Source organism: Apiospora kogelbergensis (assembly GCF_038363985.1).
Source record: "Apiospora kogelbergensis strain CBS 113332 chromosome Unknown utg000001l_segment0_segment0, whole genome shotgun sequence".
NCBI classification, from domain to species: domain Eukaryota; kingdom Fungi; phylum Ascomycota; class Sordariomycetes; order Amphisphaeriales; family Apiosporaceae; genus Apiospora; species Apiospora kogelbergensis.
Genome location: NW_027117418.1, coordinates 5,570,284 through 5,592,642, shown reverse-complemented (window position 1 = coordinate 5,592,642; position 22,359 = coordinate 5,570,284). Strand labels below are relative to the sequence as shown.

General features: G+C 53.8%; 5 protein-coding genes across 5 annotated transcripts; all 5 read right to left on the bottom strand.

The window, feature by feature from the left end:
- Nucleotides 1–515: 515 nt before the first annotated feature.
- On the bottom strand, nt 516–2,754 carry PG998_001793 (uncharacterized protein; the record flags this gene model as incomplete). Its single annotated transcript, XM_066868611.1, has 2 exons — nt 516–2,267; nt 2,308–2,754. The coding sequence occupies 2 exons, from the start codon at nt 2,752–2,754 to the stop codon at nt 516–518; spliced, it is 2,199 nt and encodes a 732-aa protein (XP_066737026.1).
- Nucleotides 2,755–3,601: 847 nt separating this feature from the next.
- On the bottom strand, nt 3,602–6,106 carry PG998_001792 (uncharacterized protein; the record flags this gene model as incomplete). The annotated part of the gene is made up of 5 exons (XM_066868610.1): nt 3,602–3,835; nt 3,893–3,980; nt 4,037–4,508; nt 4,564–4,911; nt 4,984–6,106. The coding sequence occupies 5 exons, from the start codon at nt 6,104–6,106 to the stop codon at nt 3,602–3,604; spliced, it is 2,265 nt and encodes a 754-aa protein (XP_066737025.1).
- A 5,544-nt stretch (nt 6,107–11,650) lies between these two features.
- On the bottom strand, nt 11,651–12,927 carry PG998_001791 (uncharacterized protein; the record flags this gene model as incomplete). The annotated part of the gene is made up of 4 exons (XM_066868609.1): nt 11,651–12,331; nt 12,410–12,504; nt 12,577–12,710; nt 12,824–12,927. 4 exons carry the CDS (start codon nt 12,925–12,927, stop codon nt 11,651–11,653), a joined length of 1,014 nt encoding a protein of 337 aa, XP_066737024.1.
- Nucleotides 12,928–15,393: 2,466 nt separating this feature from the next.
- On the bottom strand, nt 15,394–17,532 carry PG998_001790 (uncharacterized protein; the record flags this gene model as incomplete). The annotated part of the gene is made up of 3 exons (XM_066868608.1): nt 15,394–15,755; nt 15,871–17,364; nt 17,391–17,532. 3 exons carry the CDS (start codon nt 17,530–17,532, stop codon nt 15,394–15,396), a joined length of 1,998 nt encoding a protein of 665 aa, XP_066737023.1.
- A 1,870-nt stretch (nt 17,533–19,402) lies between these two features.
- PG998_001789 (uncharacterized protein) lies at nt 19,403–21,646 on the bottom strand (the record flags this gene model as incomplete). The annotated part of the gene is made up of 5 exons (XM_066868607.1): nt 19,403–19,669; nt 19,729–19,854; nt 19,922–20,002; nt 20,065–20,242; nt 20,295–21,646. The coding sequence occupies 5 exons, from the start codon at nt 21,644–21,646 to the stop codon at nt 19,403–19,405; spliced, it is 2,004 nt and encodes a 667-aa protein (XP_066737022.1).
- Between the last annotated feature and the right edge of the window lie 713 nt (nt 21,647–22,359).

The window sequence follows — 22,359 nt, the reverse complement described above, 5'->3', positions numbered from 1 at the left end:
CCTGGGTCCCCTGCTGTCGAGGTTTCATGCAGACGGCATGGTCGAGCAATCATCCGCCGGCTGGAAGTTCCGAACATGCTGTGTCGTACCTAATCCGGTCAGCTGCGAGGCATGAGCGAGTCAATGTCTTGCCTGGCCCACATGAGACGGACCGTGATGGTTCGTGGGATCCCAGGTGCTATAGCAGTCAAACCGGGTCGGGAACGCGCCTCTCTGGAACAGACGGGAAGCCGTTCCTGGCAGGGGCTGCCTCCTGCTAGCATCCAACGAATTGGGGTAACGGGGACCCGGATCTCTTCAACGCCCAGGCCCCTCGTCGGCCCAAAGAGCAGGCCTGCCCAATCAGAGCCACGCACGCCCAATACGGCGACGGAGCGTCCCGAGACATGGTCGTTTTCAGCAAAACAACCGACCGGCACCTGGACTATTTATCGACGCCTTTCCCGTTTCTCCGGCGCGAGGAGCCACTACAGCATACTAACCACGCGGTGAGGGTATGCTTAGGCCGTCCAGGACTATCTGCCTCCCTTTTTCATCAGCTGCGACCAGGTCGTGATGTCGGTTTTGGTGGCCGCAAGCGAAGGAGGCGCCACGCAAGACGCAGAGTCCTCGGCGAGTAAGCTCGCGTCGGTGCGGCGACTCAGCGAGAGGTCCCGGCGCAGCTTCATCTGCTCGTCGTGATCCAATTTCTGGTGTAGGTTTGCCTCGCTGAGCGGCGTCGCCTTCCTCGGTATCGGAGATGCATGTTGATACCCGCCACGTTTTCTGGTGCTCCCTTGTCGGATAAAGGGGTTCTTGCCGGGCTCGGCGCATTTCAGCCCCCCGCGCTTCTTACCAATTCCGTTCTTGTTGTTGTTGTTGTTGTCTTGGCCATGACCGCTCGCTTCCGACTCTGGGTATTGCAACTCACGACGATCGAACAACGGCGGGCGGGCAGACTTTGTTGGTCCAGCCTCCGCATCAGAGATATAGGGGGATACTGGTCCGTACTCCTCCGGGCCAATATTTGTTAGTGTCGGCGAGCTTGGCGTCGACGGCACCGCGGTTGATGTCCCAGCTATAGTAGTATCGATATAGACAGATGAAGAGGCCTTCTGCTGTTCGAAACGCGGTGGTACGGACGGTACAAGCGGAGCATCGGCGGTAGGTACACCTCGTGAGAGCTCGGTATTGGCGGTTAAGTCAGTCCATTCAGATTTCGGCGGCGGCGGCGGCTTTTCCGCTCCGATACCTTTGGTCCAGCTTCCACGAGCAGGCGTGTACGCCTCTTCTTCTTCTTCTTCTTCTTCTTCTTCTTCTTCTTCTTCTTCTTCTTCTTCTTCTGCTATCTTTCCTTTTGCTATTTTAGCTTGTCGCAGGGGAGGCGGCACTGCGGATTTGGCACTGAAATAACTCTTCGGGGCTTTACTCCCGGCCGTCCTGCTTGTCTCCCGACGAATCGCGGGGTGTATGTCCTCAGGGTCGAGCTCGCTGCCACCGGTATCCTGGAGGCAGTTGTTGTACCACTCTGACACTCTCTGATGATTGCTATCGGCACTGTAGCCGGCGCCCCGATCCTCGGGGTCCTGTTCCGCGCCGTTCGGAGCCCTATCCTCTTGCTCGTAGCTATCATCATAGGTACTACCTATTTGTGGATAACGATGCAGATCATCATCTTCTTCATCATCTCCCGAAAACGGCATCGGTTGCCCGAAGCCCGGCTCCTCTTCCCCACTCTCGCTGGAAGAACTCCCGATATCATATGATGAGGCAGCGACACCAACGGGCGATCCATCTAGCCCGAAGCCGGCGTAGTTGGCCTCGTTGGCGATGCTGTCATCCCGGTAGACGCTCTGTGCTAATTTGGGCTCCCGATATAGTCTTCTCTGTTCCGAAGCCGTTGCATGGTCAACCTTGACCTTTGGAATGTTGGTGGTATGGCGCGAAGGGCGCTTACCCCTAGCGCCACGGCCGCTCCGCTCCCTACTGCCTTCTCCCCGATTTCGCCGCTCTCTCATTTTCTTCCTTTTCGCCCTCTGGTGCTCCCGCCAGTACGATCGGATTTCGACATTGCGTGGGCGCAGATCTCGCAGGAGCTCCTCGATCCACCGGCGAATAGTCCGCTCCTCTTCCTCCCCCATCTGCCTGATCCAGCTATCCACAAACCGTCGTAAAGTGGCGGTGTGCTTGGCATCCCGCCGCAGCGTCAGAGCCGTGAACAGATCGGCCAGACACCGGCCATTGGCACCGACCGCCGCCAGGATGCAGGCCTCGCATTTGCTCACGACCTCAACAAACCGGTTGTCGTGAGGGGGGGCAGCCAAATACGCGGTCGAAGTGGCTTTTGCTCATAAAGTATGCCGTGACCGAGTCGAGCCTCGTGAGCCACGAGGCCATACCGGAGCTCTTGTGCGGCCAGCACCTTAGGCACTCCAGGTGCTCGCCGACCTCGAGACAAAGCAGCCAGAAGACCTCGCGCACGAGGAAGGGGTTTAGTCGCTCGTGGGCTGAACAAAGGATCGCCCTCTCGGGCAGGGGAGGGGCCAGGTCTAGCTCGCCGAGCATCTTGCGGGCGCCCAACGACAAGCGCTTGACCTTTCTCAGCAGGCGACTCTTTGGTTCGAGCAGGATTTCGGGCAACCGCTCTACCTTCTCTTGCTGGCGGGAGAGCCATTTCTGCGAAGGAACGGCGATGCCATAATTCGGCCGGCGCGAGAGAAGGTGTGTTAGCGAATCAATTTCTTCGTCCGTGAGTTTTCTCAAGGGAACCTCCATGGCGTATTGAACTCGCCCTAATCACCGACGTAAGTTGTCTTGCTGTGATGAATTCAAATGATGAATTATAAGGCAAAGAAGCTACTGTGCCAGACAGCGAAATGTGATTACGGTACGAAAGGGGCCGGCCCTTGTAACCGGGAGACAGCGGCAAGCTATTTGTACCACGACAACAACCAGGACCTTTGTCTGGCATGAAGAATCCAGTATCCCGACCGCCAGTGCTGTGCTTTGTTGCCTTCTTTCATTTTCTATGCCCCCCGGTGCCATATCGCGAACAAGGGCATTGTCCTAGGCCTGTATAATATAGCCCTAAATGCCTAAGCACAAAGGATGACGTAGAGGTTACGACCCTGTAAGAAGCAGTAGCAATCCCGTATTTGAGAGAATCAGGAAGTATCGAGGGAACTTACATGGTGGATAGTCAGCCGCAATGGAGTTTTCAACGTGTCGGGACTTGTCGATCGTATAGGTAAGGAATCTTGTAAATAGGGCCCGAGATAGCGAGGGAAGTGGCAGCTTAGATGGCAATCAACTCAACCAAGTGAGGATAGCCTGCATTTCCATTAAACCAGGGATATCTCCCAATGCAATCCTATATACTGTGGAAGTATCGCAACACTCTCTGCGCCTTAGCCGAGTGGGATTGTCTTCTCTATGCAGGTACTTCCAATGCCATGCCATGTTGTTGCACCACCTCCAAAACGACCACTTCAACGCCTGTCCCTCAGAAAAAAAAGCATTCATGAAAAGCCTCGCGAAGAAAATATGACTAGACATGTGCATCGTAAGTATCGCTGCCCACCGTGGTATCAATGCTGGTAGTTGTCCCTTTTCCATTCTTGGATTATGAAAGGCCCAAGGGCGGTGCTCTGGAGTGAGCATACTCCGGGTCAGCCCTCAGGCGTTCCAGCCTGATCTTTGCTGCCTCGGTGCCATCATCAGCAATTGCTGCTTCCTTGAACCAAGGATGATCAAGCGCTTGCCGTGCTGTAATGCGCCTGGCCGGATCGTAAACAAATATTTTTTCAAGCAGATCCAGGAACAGTCTCAAAAAGGGACTGTGAGTAGGTATGATGTCCTATATTGTCATTAGCAATCTTACCACCAGTTTCGAGCATGCCATTCTTCAACTTACACTCAAACGCTTCATATTCTTGACAAATCTCCGCGAGGCACGGGTTGTATCGGCAGTAGGGTAGTCGAGTCTCAACCGCTTGAAGTATCTGGGCCTGGTTAGTTGACTTGGAAATTCCGTGGTAAGATAGATCTTCAAACGTACTTGGCTGCAGCGTTGCTGCTTGAGCTACTAGACCGGTTGCTCATCTTGGTCACCTGCTGTGCGAGGTGCTGGTCGATTCGCCTGTCACAAACATTCTCCATCATTGCCAGGTGCTCGAGGTTGTCGTGCGTCTGGAACAAAGCATCACCTGTAAAGAACTCGACAAGAATGCAACCAATACTCCAAATATCGCAGGGAAACGACCAGCCAAGTCCCAGGATGATCTCAGGGGCACGGTAATGACGGGTTGAGACCACAGAAGAGTGATACTCATCCTCAAACGTCGCAGAACCGAAGTCAATCAGTCTGATTTCAGTGTCGAGCAAAACCTTTCGCTGATTAGCCTGTCTAGGCGTACCGGCTGAAGATGAAGGTATTCTGCGGTTATACGTGAACGTCTGATAAGCGTTGTCACATAGAAGAATGTTTTCAGGCTTCAGGTCCGTGTGGATGAGATTAAGGTCGTGAAGGACTTAAGACAAGTCAGTAAATAGACTAATGGAGAGCACGCTAGGCATATGACTTACAAGCCACACTCGTCAACAACTGGCGGGCAAAGCTCTGGATCTGGCTGTTGGGGAAGGGGACAAAGTTGTTGCTCTTGAGGAAGTCGAAGACGCTGGAGCCAAGCAGGTCCATGACAATGCAGATGTGGCCTCGGAAATCAAAACAATCTCGTAGATGGATGCATCGATTCCGGTTCTCCTCATCATTCGCCTTCAGAGTCTGCAGCACTCGGAGCTCGATTCGGGAGGCATCTCGATACTTCTGAACGGATCGAATAATCTTAATGGCGACTAACTTGTTTCGTTTCCTGTCGCGGGCCTGGACGACTTTGCCAAAAGTTCCTTGCCCGAGAAGTTTGTTGATTTGGTCTGATGCCCGTCAGTATGCACGCTCGACAGGAAAGACGAGGAACTGGAGATCCCAGAAGAAGAAAGACTTACACTGCTGGGTGAGATCAGCATCAGGCACCACAATGTAGTGGCCGTCTTCGTCATCGACTTTCACGTTTGAGTATCGCTTGTTAAATGTCAGTAGGGTGCTTCCGAAGCGGCTGGTGGCAGTGGGTCTCACATCAGTGACCACTCGAACGGCTACTTCGGCCGATTTCTTGATGGGCTTTTGGGGAGGCCTGTAGCTGATATAGGCATCACCGAGGGCTTCGATGTCTCTGCGTTTTGCTTCTTGGGCATGTTGCTGTCGCGTTCTTTTCCGTTTCAAGCCGGGAGCCGCAGCCTGCTCGTAATCGTACTGGCCATTGGAAGAGAGCGAGGCAAGCGACGTAGGGGCTGTGGTGTTCTGCGCTGATGTAGTCCGATCGGTCGATGAAGTCGCACTATTGGGAGTAGCAATGTGCGATCCATTGACGACTCTACCGCCATTGACATATCCGTCGTCCTTTCTCCGCTTCTTGGCCACATGCCGAGGAATAATGCCAGCATCCGATCCGACCCCGGTGCCGGTGTAGGTTGTTGTAGAGTAATTGGACGCGGCGTCTTTGACATCACCGTCAGGCTCTGGCGTATCGTCAATGACAATGACTTCCTTGGGCACTCCGTTCTTGTAAAACTCGGTCCAATCGGGACCTTTGGATCGCCTCCGCTTCCGTGCAGCATGTTGACTCGAAGATGGTACAGACATTGTGTCGAGATTTGCGTCAGATCGTGGAGTTGACGCTGACTCTGAGTCTGTTCCGTGATATTCGTGGGTTGATCTCGTCCCCGGTGCTCCTGTAGAAGCTACCGAAGCAGTGGCTCCATTGGCCGACCGTCGATGCGACGGTTGCTGAAGACCACTGTTGTAGGTTGAGAAGGAAGCGGTAGAAGCAGGGCCGTGGCGACTAGACGCAGAAGAGTTGGATATCGCGGTTGGCGCCGAGACACCGGAGGGAGAAGGGAGAACGTGGTTTGCCGGAAGCGTAGAGGGTATTGCGGCAGCCGTTCGGTAGGAAGCAGGGTGTACGGGACTCTGCAACTGCGGGTAGGGCGGATAATGGGCGTGATGATGAGGGTGGTGTCGATAATGATGGGGAGGAAGCGTGGCCGTGGCAGTAGTCGGCGTTGACATTGTTGTGGAATAACAACAGACGGCGCCTTTTGCAAGGACACTCGGCTGATGAGGGTCCTCGGTTGTGGTGATATGAAAGGAAAGATTGAGGGAGTGTGTTTCGAAAGGGCCGCAGTTAGCAGGAACCCACTCGAAATGGATGATGTCTGCCCTCTACGACCTACTCCGCTACCAACTGTGGGAGTGCAGTAACGTATTGCCGCTGCGTCTCTTCTTACTTTCAATCGCCGCCAGCACCAAGGCGCAGTTGGGGGCACTGGGGCAGCCTTTTTCCGGGTCGGACGTTGGCAGGGTCTTCTTGCCTTTGCCTGTCTGACCTGACTGGCTGGTGTTCCACTGGAATGGATGGGGTCGAGTCTCGGTGGTTGCGAAGAGGGAAGGGGGAAAACAACCAAGGTGTGCTGTGCTGGCTGGCTGGCTGGGAGGCACAGTTGCAGGGCTGCCAGCAGTTGAAATTTCAGGGCACTGGTAGCCCCAAATAACCACTAAACTAAGTAATAACGCCTGCGTTTCTAGCGTTCTAGCGGGCAAGCTCGCTACACGGAAGCTCAGTTGGTAAAATGTGAGGTTGTTTGTCGGTCCCCAATGGTTGATACTTGTACGAAATAGGTCGGATTAAGCTGGCTATTTGTTCCTCTCCCTCTTCAAGCCCGTGTTTATGACAACGATTCTTCCGCAAGAAAGAACAGTATGTTTGCGCAGTGTGTGTGTGCCGTCCGGCTTGGGGTTTGCAGGTGCTTGGTGGGCTGCTCAAGGCTGTTTTTGTTGGTGGGACCCTAGACGCTATTCCTCGGTGGTGTACGGAAGAGAGTCTGAACGTCTAGACCGATGCTGATGCTTAATGGGCGCGACGAATGGAATACTTCGCTTGTTGAGCTCCGTAGTTGTCCGAGTGGTTGCACTTTTGGCAATGTAAACCGTGATTATCATGCAATTGCCAGCGTAGGCGGCAGGTTAATGGCCGTGGTTGAGGAAGTAGTGCGTAGTGCAAGCACTGAGAGTGAGGTCGAACCGGCGCGGTACAGGGCAGTTAGTGCATCCGCGAAGATGGCGCCCTCAGAGTCAGTGCATTACGTCGAGGAGTAAGGCGGTGGTATGCTGGAGACAAAGCAAACTTAGGCAGAGAGGAAGCAGTTGCAACTTCACGGGGGTCGGTCGATCTGTGTAGAGAAGGGAGAGAACGAGTCGGTTGGAAGTGAATATTCGACAGAGAGGGAGGGGTGTGGCGTCTAGGCGTGTGTGTTGTGCGGTCTTCCTTCACGCCGCCTTTGTCGTCAAACTAGAGGGAGCGAGTTGGCCTGTGATGTCGTGTAGGCAGGCAAGGTAGGTCTGGGTAACATGGACATGGACATGGACGTGGACGTGGACGTGGACATGAACGGCCTGTACCGTAAGGAGGTGCTGCACGGCACTGTACGCTTTACTGCCAGTAACTCGGTGATGATGGCACACACACACAACAAATGCTTGCTGGGTGGGGTCTGTTGTCGCTTGTTTCCCTACGATGTCTGCACACCTTCCATCTCCGATAGTTATCATACGTACATGGTATTTCTAGAACATTGCATTGCACGTATTTCCGTATACACGTAAAAACCTGAAGTGAGTTTGGGTGGCTAGTGGATGCTATTCCGGGGAGTAGCCATGTGTAATTGAATGTATCAGTGAGGGAATCCCACCGTGCACGGAACCTTGTGTGTCTCGTTTGCACAAACCTCAGGAAGAGCACGTATTGGTGCGCGGTATAATGGATTCTAGGAGTTGCGCCATCTTATATCGAGGTTACTCGACTTTACGGTTGAATGACAGCTTTCATAAATGCTTACTTTGCCTAGGACCGGCGACATATCACGCTGAGGATGGGCTGCATGCTGCATCCTTATCTCATCGGCTTCAGGAACGAACACGCCTGACGCCCCTGGAATATTCAGTCTTTTGGTTCTTGGATGTTAGCTCCCCTCTGCAGCAAGTGAGTGGCCCTATTGCCGTCGGTTGCTACAGACGGCACCTATCGGGACATGTCTATCAGGGTTGTGTTATCATGGCAACCGGACTCGGCCATTTTGGCTTCTCTTGCTGGACCACGTTTTCTACATATCCTGGAATCTGATCGTGCAAGGTCTGTGCAACTATGCTTTTTTGCCATCTCACTATTTTAGAGAGGGGATGTTGCTTTCCGTTTCTGCGACAATCAAGCAATTGCCTTTCACACCAAAGCACCCAGCACTCGATGGGCCAAGGTGCCAGGTCAGAGAGTTAGGCTTGTGCATTTCAAGTGGCTATTTGCTTGTTTCTTCTTATATGTGAGATACGCAGCCTGCGTTTCTCCCGTCCTCTGGATCTCCAGGGTGAGCTCGTGTCCGTCTCAACGAAGCCTCATTGGGGAAAGGCCATTCGAAAGATTCCAACAGTGCTCTTTTCTTCTTCTTCTTCTTCTTCTTCTTCTTCTTCTTCTTCTTCTTCTTCTTCTTCTTCTTCTTCTCTTCCTACATACCTTCTGGAAAACAGCCCTCACGCCTCGTCAGGACCCTCGGGGGCACTGCCCTTCGTCCCTCTGGGTAAAGTTTACGAATGCACAAAAGCCCCTCTTCACTGGGCAGCCAAAGCGCCTGACAACTTTTTTGTGACGACCTGGTTGGCCAGCAACGACCACACCCTACCAATGATATCACATCCATTCCACAGGTAGTCTGCTGCTCGCTCTTGGTCCTTTGGAATGATTCAGCTGGCCATCAATATAACTGGAGATCCACTACACAACCTGAAGTGGGCTTATACGTAGGTTAGGCAGGGTACAAAGCAGATAGGGAATAGTAAAGATGGCCTGGGCAGCCTGGGCTACAGTACAGTGGCTTGACGTCGCCTACGTATGCAGGTCTCGCAGTAGTACTACGACCGCCTAAACAAATGGCAGGGCCTTTGCTCTGCAGCCTATAGCGTGGGCATCAGGGATTATTGGGCATGCCTCCATGATCCACGGAAAAGCTGACTCGGGTTCTGCAGACTTATAAGCACACAGGAATCCTGCTCGAGGGTGGTGGGAGCGAGTGATTGCGGAGTCCGCGACGCCTCTGGACATGTATGTAGCAGTATGCATGTATGTACGCGCTTTCCAACGAGGCTAGTTAGCCCCGGAGCAAGCATGACTACCACCCATTGGAAGGGGGCTTCAAGATCCCAAGGCAGATCCTACACGCTCTGGGCTTCAGATCTTCCAACTAGAACGCTGATGAGGAATAACGAGATATCTTGTCCTCTCGACTTTTCTGCTTCGAGCTTGGCCCGTTGATGGGTGGGTTTCAGGATGGATGAAGAAGGCCTTGCCTGCTTGCTCAAGACTGGACCGTGTTATGCCTGGTTTGGGCATTAGGCGTGCAGCCGCCCATGTTCTCCCTGCTTACCTACCCTGCACCACCCTTTGCCAACACCAACCACCTAGCCACCGGGTAACTGGAGCTCTTTCAGCACAGCCTTTGGTAGCTGATAGCTAGGCCGCCCTCGTTCGATATAAATGGCAGTGTATTGAGCAAGGGGATAAAGGGTGATAAGACGGGCTTTAGACACAGCCAGTGCTTTCGGTGCGACGTAGGATGACTGACAAGCCCGTGGAAGCCCCCCTACCTCCGCTCTCCCCACCCATCACTTACATATGTATTTGCCTCACACAAGACGACGGGCCTGTCGTTCCAAGTGGCAATTCTCCTTTGAGGGTGTATGGGCGGCTTTCCTCCGTTGCGGATGGGTTCTCGGTACTGTAAGCACTACACTAGGTACGCGCAACTACTACATACTATTATTACCTACCTGATAGCACGAAGAGGTAAGGTGATGCACATTCGTACTGAAAGTGTAGAGGCGGTCTCCCTGGACTCCAGGTCTTGGTCTACCAGCCAGCCAGCCAGATATGGCACCATCTCGGCCATTTATCCGTTCGACACTCGCACTTTCGCGGGCATCACATCCCATCTACCATCTCGTCCAATCCCTTCGTCCTTTCCCCGCCGTTTTGCCTTGCCCAAAGCTGCTCCACCATGGCCCATCACCACGTTTTTGGCTTTGAGCGTGGCCAACGTCGTAATTGATGGAGTCCCTTGGAGTCCCTTAGAGTCCCTTGGAGCCCTTGTTTTTTGTGTTTTTTTGTGTTTTTTTTGGGCTGTTCTTCTTAATTTTGTCAGCGGACCCTTCTTTTTCACACGCTGTAGGCGGATGTATCAGGGTGCCGGTACCGTAGATTAAATACATACACTACTGGACGTCATTTTGGGCTATTTCTGCTCGGAGGAATACCTGAATGGAAATCTCCGTTATTTGCATGCGAAATTCCACAATATCCTTTACGGAGACATCTTATTATATTCCCGTACAGAGTACTATGAATAAGATTATAATGCCGTCGATGTCGATCAAAAGGAAAGCCACAAGGGTCGCGACCGTGCGTATAAATAAGGATGCGCTGAACGTGACGACTTAATCTTCATGGTGCCCGGGCTACGAGCGACATCTCGGCAGTGAGTTCTTTTGTGGAAGAAACGGGCTGGCTAGTGCTGCCATGTTTCCGCTGTAGCCTGGACCACGGGAGGACATGCAACTGTATAATTGGAAGCCGGCACGCACGTATCACAATCTACGTAATGAAACGCCGCGAAGCTGTATGACGATAAAGTGCAAGCATGCACAAGTCCTCGCGATTGTTGTCATCTCAACGAATTGCACATCTCGGGGAAGAAGCTGACAGGGGCGAACAGTATTGCATACGGTATAGACTTGCCCGGGCTACCTGCTCCTTTGAACATAGAGTACTACACGCACGACGATAAATGTCAGAGCCACGCAAGTCAGGCCCAAACAGGAGGTAATCGTTTTATCTCGACGCCGACACTCCCAAGCTCCGTATCATCAAACGGGCAGGTGAGACGGGAAAAACTGGGTTTTTGATCTCAGCTCCTTTTTCCTTTCGATCACAACCATTTGAATGATTGAAACATAAGGCCTTCGTTCGCGTCAATTCTGCCGGCTTGGTATAAAGTGGCTTAGGGTGGGTTTCCAGATAGTTAGAGGAAGACAGAGCAGCGGACTTAGCTCCTGCATCGTACGAATCCATCTCATTATACTGCGCGGGTCAAGTAGCCGCTTTACTCGGGACGGGGCCGCTCCTGGGGGGGCCGGGTTGAAGGGTTCAAGTGATGCGCGTTTCACCTCATCTCGAACCGGATTGACGGGTGGAAGACGGCCTTGGACGGGCCCTGGCGATCAGGGATGCGTTTATCAAAACCAAACAAACGTCCACGAAATCCGAGCCTGCTCTCATCGTTCGTACTCCTATTGCCATGCCTACGCAAAATGATGCACGGCATCCGCCCAGTGCAAGATTTAAATCGAATTCAATTGCAGGCGCTGTAATGAATACCAATGAATGAATTCAGTGAAGCCAATACTTGCAGGATCCCCGGCTCCCAACGCCATTTGATGCAGGTAGTTTGAGAATGCGGCCACTCTCCTTCCACGGAGGAATGGCTCTTCTATGGTGGTCTCTATCAGATGCCTCTATTGAACACGACGAGGCCCCCCTTCTCCGCCCTTGCCGTGAAACTCCTCCTCGAGACTGTCGGCGCTGATGCGCTGCCTCGTGGGGAAGGCCGCCAGCGCAAACGGCAAAGCGAGGTAGCTCATACCCAGAATCAGGGCCAAGTTGATAGGGGTCGTGTACCGCGGGTTCTTTTTCAGCCAGTCGGTCTTCTGCAGCCGCACGAGGACCAGCGGCGGCACGACCATGATGGGGCTGCTGTTGAGCACGCGGCTCAGGGCCGTCTCGCTCACCGCCAGCGTGGCCGCCTTCTTGCTCCGACCCAGGCTGGCAACGTCGCTCTCGGCCTTGCCCTCTGCCGCCAGCTTTATTTTATCCTTCTCCGAAAGTACAGGAAACACGTCGATACCCGTGCGCATTTCCTCACCGCGCATGAGGAACACATTCAGGAAGCCAGCCGATGCGACAGCAGCGAAGGGGACAAGACGGCCGAGGACTGTCCGAGTGGCCGGCGATATACGCTTCATACGGGGAACGATCGCGTTGAGGCCTACGGCCACGGTGCAGGAGGCGCCTACAGCCATGAAGTAGGACTGTGCGATTTTCCCGTACGAAAGCGGGGAGGATTTGTTGGCGTTGGCGTTGTTGATGGCGACATTTAGGGATTGGTTGGCGACTTGCCACCCTATCGTTCCCGCCGTCTATTGTAAAGTCATATTGTTAGAATGCTTGTTCCCCAAGCGGTGACAGAAAGGAAATCGTTCGTAGGCTCTTCTTACCTGGAGTCCAGGTGTCAGCATACCTGCCGTGACCACCAGATTAGACAGCGCGAAGCAGGACATGCGGAACGGCAGGAGAACTGGCTCGCCAGTGTCTGCAAAGTTGTAACATGGTCAGCGCTGGGGCTTCCGGCGTACGTATCGGGTGCTTCAGTCGTTATTCGTACCAGGATGGAGCGTGGCGTCCACAATCTTCTTTGCTTTCCACAATTCCGGAGTCATGGTCGGGATTGCGCCCTCCTTGTACGCGATCACCAATTTCTTTGCCTGCTCAAGACCATTTTTACCGGCAAGAAGGGTCCTGCAGATAATCGCAACGATCAGCCTGGGCCTTCAGCTGCCTTGTCCAACGGCTACAGTCAACCAGCCTTGCCGAGAACTCCTTTATAGCCTAGGGGTTTTTCTTCAACTTACCTAGGGTCTGTAATACCAGCTGTCTGCTTGACACGGCCCCAGTACGTGCTGAGATCGTGTTGCGACTCGGGCAATTCGCGATTACCCGGCAGGGAGGAAGACATGATATGATGTCTTGCTCGTTCCTCGGTTCCAGGAATCGTTGCGTGTCCTCGGCAGCGGGCGCAGAGATGAACAATGCCAGAAGCGACAGACAGGCGGTTGAACGGTGCCTCAAACCTTTAACGAATGCTCTACTGCTCTTTGCGACGACGAGCCTCTGATCCGGCTGACTAACTGTGTGCAGGGGAAATATTTTGTTCGCTGTGGTGGGCGGCCCGAGATCGGGGACCACACTATCTGACCAAAAAGTCCCGCTAAAACCCCGCTATCGCAGATCGCCCATCACCTCTAGTTTAAGCACCGGCAACATGATGCCTTATTAGACTTGTTGGACTTGCCATGAAAGATCTGTGCGAGACAGAAACTTTTGTTTTTGGTCGCTGTGCTATCTCGTGCATAGTGGTATACTACTAGACTGATAGGAGTATTTCCCGCGTTCCTGTTCTTGGCGTACGTATAGGACTCCCTAGTCTGAACCTTCTCTGCTACGGACTATAACAAGCTTAGGTAGAACAGGATGATACTATCCCAATTGCCTCCCAAAAAAATTGGTGAGAAAGGAGGAATTGAAAAAATAGGGAGACGGAAAAGGATGAACGGGGAGTTGGTACTACGGAGGTGAGGCGAGGGGTTACTGTCCCGGACTCCTATCGTGTGACACATTATCAGGATACCTCGGTCTTATAAACCATCAGCCAACTTCCTTAAGCACTGGCCTATTGTCATATCGCAGTCCCAAAAATAAAGACTGGTGGCGGTGAAGAAGCACGACCGAAGGGGAAAAGCAGCAAGATGATGTCACTTAGAGATCCTGCCTCTATCGCCGATTGCGTGCCGGCCTAGCCCATCCCCATCGCGGCCTGATCAGGACAATGACAGGAAACCCCGCCGGCTTGCGAAGGATGGGCCAGTACCTATTCTTTATTCTTATAAGGCGGATACATGTACCTATTGTGTGCGTATTGCTTGCTGATGGAAATGCGTGCCACGTATCAATGTATGTAAGAGAAAAGCGGGCGCATCGTACCTAAATCCCGCCATCTCAGCTAGTGCTAGGCACTGCCTATCTTGACGTTTGTGCCTGGAGGAACCTTGGCACTTGGCGAATATCACAAAGAGTAGAGCGAAGTAAATATACGAGTTCCAAGTGCTTGTTGGACCATAAAGAAGCTGGTGGTTATATTTGAAAAGGAGATTCGTAACATTCGTTCGTATCATGGCGTCCTAAATCTCGTGCACGTCCGTCGCAACTCAACAACGCTCGGTCTCCCGCTCCCAGCCTCCCCGCCTTCAAACTTCTCCCGTATGTCATCATCTTGCAGCGAGACACATCCCCCGCGCTAGAGGGGGAGCGAACACGCCCGCCCAGATCCCCGATACAATATCCTTCTCTGCTAAGAAGAAAATAAAACCGATGAAACCACCAATGCCCGTCTAACACACCCCATGACGTTTCCCCCGGCTTCCTGTCCATCCATTCGTTTCCCTATACCTGCCCAAATAATTCCCTCGAAAGACAAGTCTCACCGCTCAAACCTCCATCCTCTCATCCTATCATCCCCCATGCAATGCAAGTACTCGCTACCTGCATTACTCCGACACATCCGCTCCCAACCGTAAAACAATTTGCGGTGGAACACGCACCCACGAGTTCCGCAAGTGGCCCTCGTTCTTTCGCTCCATCCCTGGCTTCGGATTGCGGTGTGATAGGTTCGATTCCCGGCCTTCGTTGCTTGTTCGCTCGGGGAGGGGGTCTATATGCACGTCCGTTGGATCGACCATCTTCCCACAATGATGACACCTGCAGTCGGTAGGGGTATGTACACACGCATATATATATATACCGGGGTCGCGCTGCGTTCTGCCAGAGTTCCATTGCTCTCCTTATTTTGTCAACCCATTGCCCTCGCGCACCGGGATGGCGCACCCCCGCTAGGTGATACAGCATCATCGGTGCCTCGAGGGAGAGTTTACGCACGTCCTTGTAAAACCAACCCCAGCAATCGTAGAGGCCCATACAAAACTGCAGTAGTCATCATCGTGAAGGTCTGGCCAATATCATGGAAGTCAATAGCCCGTCCCCTCGCCACTTTTTTAGTGGTCATGGTGGCGTCTTCGGCGCCCGTCTGTCACAAAAATAAGTAAGATCAGTTTAGATTGCTCAAGTATACATATGAATTGCTTGATGCTGGTTGGGGAGTTAGAAACAGGAGAGAAGCATTCTATTTTCAAGGACGAGGTTGAAGAAGCAATCAACGCAAGACATGCTGGCAGACTTTCGGTTCTCGAAATTCAAACCATGGCTTTAACATGAACCAAGTATCAAAAACGCCAGCCCAAGGATGGTTTCCAGAGCCATCTTCGTCAAGTGTCGTAAAGTCGTGATACATCCTGATAGCTCGGGGTTTTTTTTCTTTCTCTTTCTGCAGGCAGCCAAGGAAAGGAGAGAGGGGGAGGGAAGCAGCTGCTCAGTATCTCCTATCGTAGCCGATGGGAGGCGCGGGGAGGGTGGCCGCATACGGATTGCCATCAGAATAGCGGGGACCGTAATCGTCGTCGTACCGACTCTCGCGCGGTGAGGCTGGGGAGTACCGATCGTCATCCCTGGATCTCCCGTGGTGGGAATCGTTGGCCCGCTTGAGCCGTTCCATGCGTCGCTCGTGCCTCCTTTGTTTCTCTTGGTTCCACTCCTTGACTTGGTGGGTTTGTTCGCGAGCTTCTTTCATTTCAGAAATAGCTCCCTTAATGCCCATAGCCGCGATGCCAACAGATGCGGCGTCTTGCATGATGGCTTTGGACTTGAGCTTTTTGGCCTCCATAGGGGGTGAGCCTGCCTTCCTTGACTGCCTTGTGTCTTGCATTGCGCTTCTCCATACTCGAATAGACATTGTGTGCTGCGTGAATCGTTGCCACGGTGGCTAAACCCGTGGTAATCATTTGCTTACCTCTCATCTTCTTGGCCGTCTTCTCGTCGTCGTCCGAGTCGCCAAGATCACTGCTCGAAACTGAGCCGGATCGACCACCCCGCGTATGCGATCGAGATCTGCTGCGGCGTCTAGCAGTGGATCTGTCATCGTCATAATAGTCGTCCGGGCCTCTTCCTCCTCTCATGTAGCCCCTAGAGGTATAGTCGTCATCGTAGCCATCCGGGCTCCTCCTCCTTCGACTTTTCTGAGACCGTGTGTCATCGTAGTCGTCCCTGGCTTCAGCAGCAGCAGCAGGCGCGCTTCCAATACCAAGCTTAGCTAGACTGCGGCGTGCTCCGTCCACAACACTTCGACTGCGGCTGCGGCGTCTGTCCCGCGAGCTGGGCCGGCTGTCGTAACGACTGTCATACGAATCGACACTGCCACGGCGTCCCCGAGAACGAGACTCGCGAGAGTCATCTCCTCCTTTGTCCAGGAGCTTCTTGGCACCCAGGGCACCGAGACCGGCAGTGGCGAGAGCTGCGAGACCATTGCCGCCGCTGCCACCCTCGGAGCGGGCGCGGGACCGAGATCGGCTCCGACCTGTCTTTCTGTCCTCCTCAATGTCCTTCCTGGAGCCGTTCAGAACGCGGTTGCCAACAAGACCACCAATAACAGATTCGATGAGATGGCGCTTGCTGTCCTTGTCAGGGTTCTGAGCAGCGTCGATAGTGGCAGCACCAGCAGCGGCAGTGACGATGCGCTTCATCTTCTCTCCCTTCCAGCCGCCAGGCTCCCGGGCAACACGGAAAGCCTCGGCGGCGCCTGCGACAAGGGATGCCTTGGCGGCCTTCTGCATGCGGCCAGCAGGGTCGTTCCTGGACTTGTGAGAGTCCATACTGCCCCGGCGGCTCCTACCTTCTGAGCGGCGGTCGTCGTATCTGTCCTTGTCGCTGCCACCGCCGCCCGTCAGCGCCTTGATGGCGCTACCGAGACCAGCTGCGGAAAGTGCGTTTTCGAGGAAGGACTTGTTGCCTTTGCGGCTCTTGGTATCCTCCTCATCGTCCGAGTAATATTCGGAAACACGTCCGTCGCGACCCTTGTGGACCACGTAAGTCGATTTCTTCTCGTCCTTCTCGGCGTACTTGTTGTAGACGTCGGCTCCTTGGTAACCGGCGAGTGCACCCGCTGCTCCTAGCGCAGCCGATGCAACGATATTGCGGTCGACGTCTCGGTCCTCCTGTTGAGCCTCGCGGCGGTCCCAAACCTCCTTGGCGCCAGCAGCAAGGACACCGCCCACAACGGCGGCGATGATCTTCTCTTGCTTGTTGAGGACGCGCTTGCGAGTCCTTTCCTCCTCCTCGTAGTAGACGCTGCCGGCCTTCCTGGGGCCACGGTGGCCGCCTCCACGGGTGGAGCGACCTTCGTAGCGACCGTCGTAGTAGTCATCATAGTAGCCTGGCTCTGCCGAGCGAGCGCGCCGAACATCCCGCGAGCCAGAATATCCGGGGGTGGGAAGTCCCGCCTGACTTCCTCGATGGAGAGGTCGCTGTCCTCACGAGCCCGGGGAACGAGGTCGGTACGGCTAGAAGGGTTCACTCTCAGGTATGTCTCTTGCGTGTCAACATAACGCGGCTCTCTGGTCTCGCGGCGTTCTTCCTGGTAGTATCGCCTAGAATGACCCCGCGAAGGGGGGGTCATAGGGGTCGTAAGTCGACATGGTCTACACCTTTCTCTACAGATGGCTGTAGATCGGACAGAAAGCAGGCGTGGGTTGTATATGTGTGTATGAAATGGTAGAATAGATTGGACCGTGAGGTTGGGTTGAGTGTCTGGGGGGGTAAAACAATGAAGGGGGTGAGTGAGAGAGAGAGAGTGAGAGAGCGTAAGCTCAGCGAGTGAGCATAGAGAGATGTGGGTGTTGCGGTGAAGCGGGGCAGGTAGCTGAGCCTGGATGTAAAGTATTAGTGTCGCAGTAACAAGCAGGGAAAACCGGATATAGTCGCTGCCTTATGACTGGGGCAGATGACGTAAAGTAGAAAAAGGCCGCTCGGGTCGCAACACAACTCGGTATGGATCTAAGCTTTTGTTTTGCAGACAGTATGCGGGCAGCAATCTTTTCTGAGTCAGATGACAAAGAGGGCAGAGAAAGAAGCAGGACTTGTTTCGAAGAATACCTGCGAGGTGGGTGTTGGGTGTAGTAGGGCGGGTGGCAGGGTGCTGCTAATGAAAGTGACTGACGACCTGGGCACTGGGGGGCGGGGCGGGCAAGACCACGACTACATCAGAACAGGGAAATACATTGGTCGCTCGCTAGGACAGGCAGTGACAGGGACGGGTGAAGATGGGTAGCGGCAGCAGGTGGCAGGGTCTCTGGTCTGAACAGCAGGCCTTGTCTCAACTTGCGAGAACTACTCGTCCCCATTGGGCCAACGCCATACGAGCGAAATGGGCCTAGGTTGGCCATGACATGGAAGATGGACGGAGGCTGGGCACCTATGTGGGCGCAGCTGGCCGGAGCAGAGAGAGCCAGCCAGCCAGCCCTCCTTCCCTTCCACCGTTCTACATATACGAGGCGGTTGGCGGGGTATTGTTTGCTGCGTGCGGAACGTTGATTCTCGCCAACAGGCAGAACCACGAGGCAGCGCGGCTCCCCAGGCCTCGTTTGCCATGCTTGTGCTACATGTACCCCGACGACGATGCGCAAGGCCGTCTATCACACTTTGTTCATGCCGACCATCTGCCCGCTGCTGCTGGTGACGTACGCTGTTGCCAGTGGCAGTGCTGCGTCAAACGGCTAGACGGGGTCGCGAGGAGAGGCTGGGCAGCTTTTCCAACACAGCACCCACCCACCTGGCTGCAGTAGTAGAGTTAATCGGAGATGGCCGGAAGGCGGTGCGAAGTTCTGGTGCGAGGCATCCAGCTGCCGGCAAGCCAGCATTTCTACCAGCATCTCCAGTTTCTGTTCAGTGCCTGATCTACCATGTCGGCGAGGAACTAGGCAGTACGAGACTGAGTCTAGCCCCGCCTCCGCCCAAAGGCTTCTCGAAGCTCCATCTTTATCATCTTGGCTTCTTTGAAGTGAGCCGGATCAGCAAATGATGTCATCCCATACCCAGATTCACTTACTCGTTCGTGACTACACGTACTCAAGTTGGAACTGCAGTTGAGGGGACTACCGTGAATACTCGGCACACATCCAGTAAGCCAGCAAACTTGCCATATCAAATCCAATGCGCAGAGGGGGAGGCTATATATCATCTTCCATAGATACAGTTTCTATATTTTGCATACAAAACCCGTGCTTGTACGCTAGACAATTTTCAAACAAACAACAAGCATCCGCAACTCCAGTCCATGATCGCTGAAAAAGAACGCCCAGCCCCCCTTATTTCCAATTTTCTGTAGTTAACCTCATATAGTCAGTCTGACGACTTCACAACTCTGGGCCACCTGACCATGTATAACCCGATTACCTAATCTTCCGGTTCTCAAACTATATATGACTGGGTATCGATGTGTTCGGCAGCTTCCTCAACATGCCCCCTTTCGGGAGTGAGTGAATATTCATTCATAACCCTTGGGAACCTCGGCTTTCCCCGTTAGCCAGACGGCTGTTCATGAAGAGATCAAATGTTTCAAGGTACAGCTCGCTGGAGCTTGTCGTCGCCATGATATGCGGATTCCGCTCTAGAGCCTCCACCCACATGTGCCACCGTGTCCCCGGCATGGGATCACTCCAGTGCCGGTGGTGGCTGAGCATCCGTGGCAAACGTAGAACGAAGGGTGCAAAGTGCACGTCAACCAAGCAAAGATCGGCTCCGAGGAAATATGGCCCCTGTAAAAGTATAAGCTTCTGCATGCGAGAAAGGCTCTCCCGTCTATACCCATACGTACCCTTTCGTCGGCTGCCTGCACGAGCGCCCGGATTTCGGTCTGCAAGCGATCTATGCCTTCGGACTGCTTGGATGTATCTGTAGCTCGTAGGAGGTTGAAGTACGACGGTACTATCTTGGCATTGATCTAGGACGGCATTAGACCAGTGGTCCTCGTGGGCGGGCTTGCCGCAGTATCGAACACTTCAACTCACATGGTCTATCCACAACCTACAGTTTGCCTTCAGCCGTGGATCAGTAGGAAGAAGGGGCACGTGACGATCGCGGTCCTCTAGCTGCAATTTGAATCGTAAGGCACAGAACATCGTAACTCTTTATTGGTAGGGAATTGACTTACATATTCGAGAATCACGGCGCTCTCGCCACTAGCCCAATCCCCCTCGCGTATAGCCGGCACCATACCGCGAGGATTCGCCTCGAGCAGATGAGTAGGTCGTTTGAAAGGGTCGGTCTCACAATACTGGTACTGCATTCCTTTGACCTCCAGTGCAATCCAGACTCTTTGCGAAAAGGGGCTACGTAGCTAGTTAGCCGAGTATAATCAAGGTTTCCATCATCAGAACGTACCAGAAACACGCAGCATAGAGCTTCAGCTCGTGGTCTTTTGAGTGCTTTTTGGCCGTCAGTTGGGCTGCGCCGGTGGCCTTTCTCTGGGCGGGCTTCGTGACTTTCTTGGCCTCCTTCTCCTGCGCTTGAACAAACCGCTGTACGGTAGATTTCTTGATCTCGTCGCTCTTCTCTAGTGAGTGTTTATGAGGGCCAGCCACACCGTCTTGCTTTCCGTTGCCTCCATTTCCATTTACCCTTTGAATTGTCCAGAATTTGTCACCAACCAGTGGAGCCTGGGTCCCGTCTATGGTCATGCCGTCGTCGAGCTGTATGGTGGCACCAGCAAAGTATTCCGTAATTTTGATCTTGACGTCGCATAGATCTCGCTCGCGCGCATTGCGTTTCCTCTTCTTCTTGGAAGGGTCATCCGACTTAGGAGTGCCGGGCGGTCGTCCTTTCATGCGGCAATCCCAGTAGTGAGATATAAAGGGTTTGCGCTTATACTTCTGAGTCGAACGGTGGGAATAAACATTATCAATGTGAGGGAAATACGTCTCAAATTCATCATTGGTCAAAATGATCATATCGTCAACATGAAATAGTTTCTCCCGCCACATTTCCAGATTCGGCGGATCGGGGACGATTCTGTTGACCAGCTGGCCGTGGGGTCGGTTCTCTGGGTTCTCGAGATTCTGGGACGAGGACGAAGCCATACCTGGCCCCAGATAGTCCTCCTCTTGCTGCAGTTGAGCGATAAGGCCCGGGGTCAGGAGATTGAAGGGAGCCTGGCCACCGTGGACGCCATGATTCGCTGGCGGAGGGTGACTCGAGGGTGGCAACGGCGGAGGTGGTGGAGGAGGCGGCGGCGCAACGGTCACCGGTACAGGAGAGGCGCTTAGCGCATGGTGATGTTGCTGGCGAAGTTGCTGCGACGGGGCCGGCGGTGGTTGCTGTTGCTGAGGGCCGTGTTGGAGTATGGGCACAGTAGTTGGTGTTTGTAGCCGCTGGAGATGCCCGTGGGGGTGGGCGTGGTCGATGTAGAAGGATGGATCGGGCCCGTCGAGTACAAGGCCTAAATCGGCGTTCGATGGTAGATTCGGCAGGGGGAAGTGAGGCGGTGGCGGTTCGTTGGGCTGCTGCGGGGGTGGAGAAGAGGCATGGTGGTGGTGATGATGGGCGATGTGGGCGTGTTGGTGCTGCATGGGCGGCCCATGGTATTGTTGTTGTTGCTGCTGCTGTTGGTGATGCTGCTGGCGCTGTTGGTGGTGCTGATGATGGTGGGATTCGATGTCCGGCATTCCATGATGGAGCGAGTGGGCGACAAGAGGATGCGGGGTTGCGAAAGTGGTCGACGAAGGGTCCATGTCCATGTTGCGAGTTCTAGAGACGAGTATCGGGCTGGTCCTGGCTGCTAATTGCCGCTTCTTACACCGTCTCGCAGCGGAGGGCGAGCTGTCGACACCAGTCCATTCTTCCTTGATTACGTGGCAGTATATTGGTCTTGCTTTGTTGTTTTGGCAGTGGGAACGGATAGCTGGGTATACTGTTGGGCGCCTAGCTGCAATGCTGTGGTAAGAAGCTTCAAATTAGGTATAGGATTGAGTATTAAAGAGGTACGTAGAGTAGGTAGATAGCTAGGAGAAGGGCAGGCGCTGGGCCAACGATGTCAGTGCAAAGAAACAGGCCCTGGCAAAGACTGCAAAGACTCTGGTGAGGGCAACAAACGCGATGTTCTTCCGACTATCGCGAAAAAGAAAGCCCCGCGTGATGCGTAAAGAATGTGTGGTGTAGTAGCACCTGTAGGTAGGCCAGCCGATTGTGGTGAATAAATTATGTACATATCCAGGAATCCAAGCCGAAAGCGCACTTGCATTTGGGCGCCGATCCCTGCAAGGGTGCTCTGGGTTTCTTGGTGCTTGGGGTTCTTTGGGCACGACCGTCTTGGGGACAAGACGGGATCCTGGGGGGGGACTTTCTGGGCTAGGGAGCGCCCGGAGGAGGGGCTTTCACTTCCGACTCTATCGATAGGGCCTCCAGTAGACCGGCGGCGCTCTCGCAAGGCCGTCGGCGAATCAGACCCTCA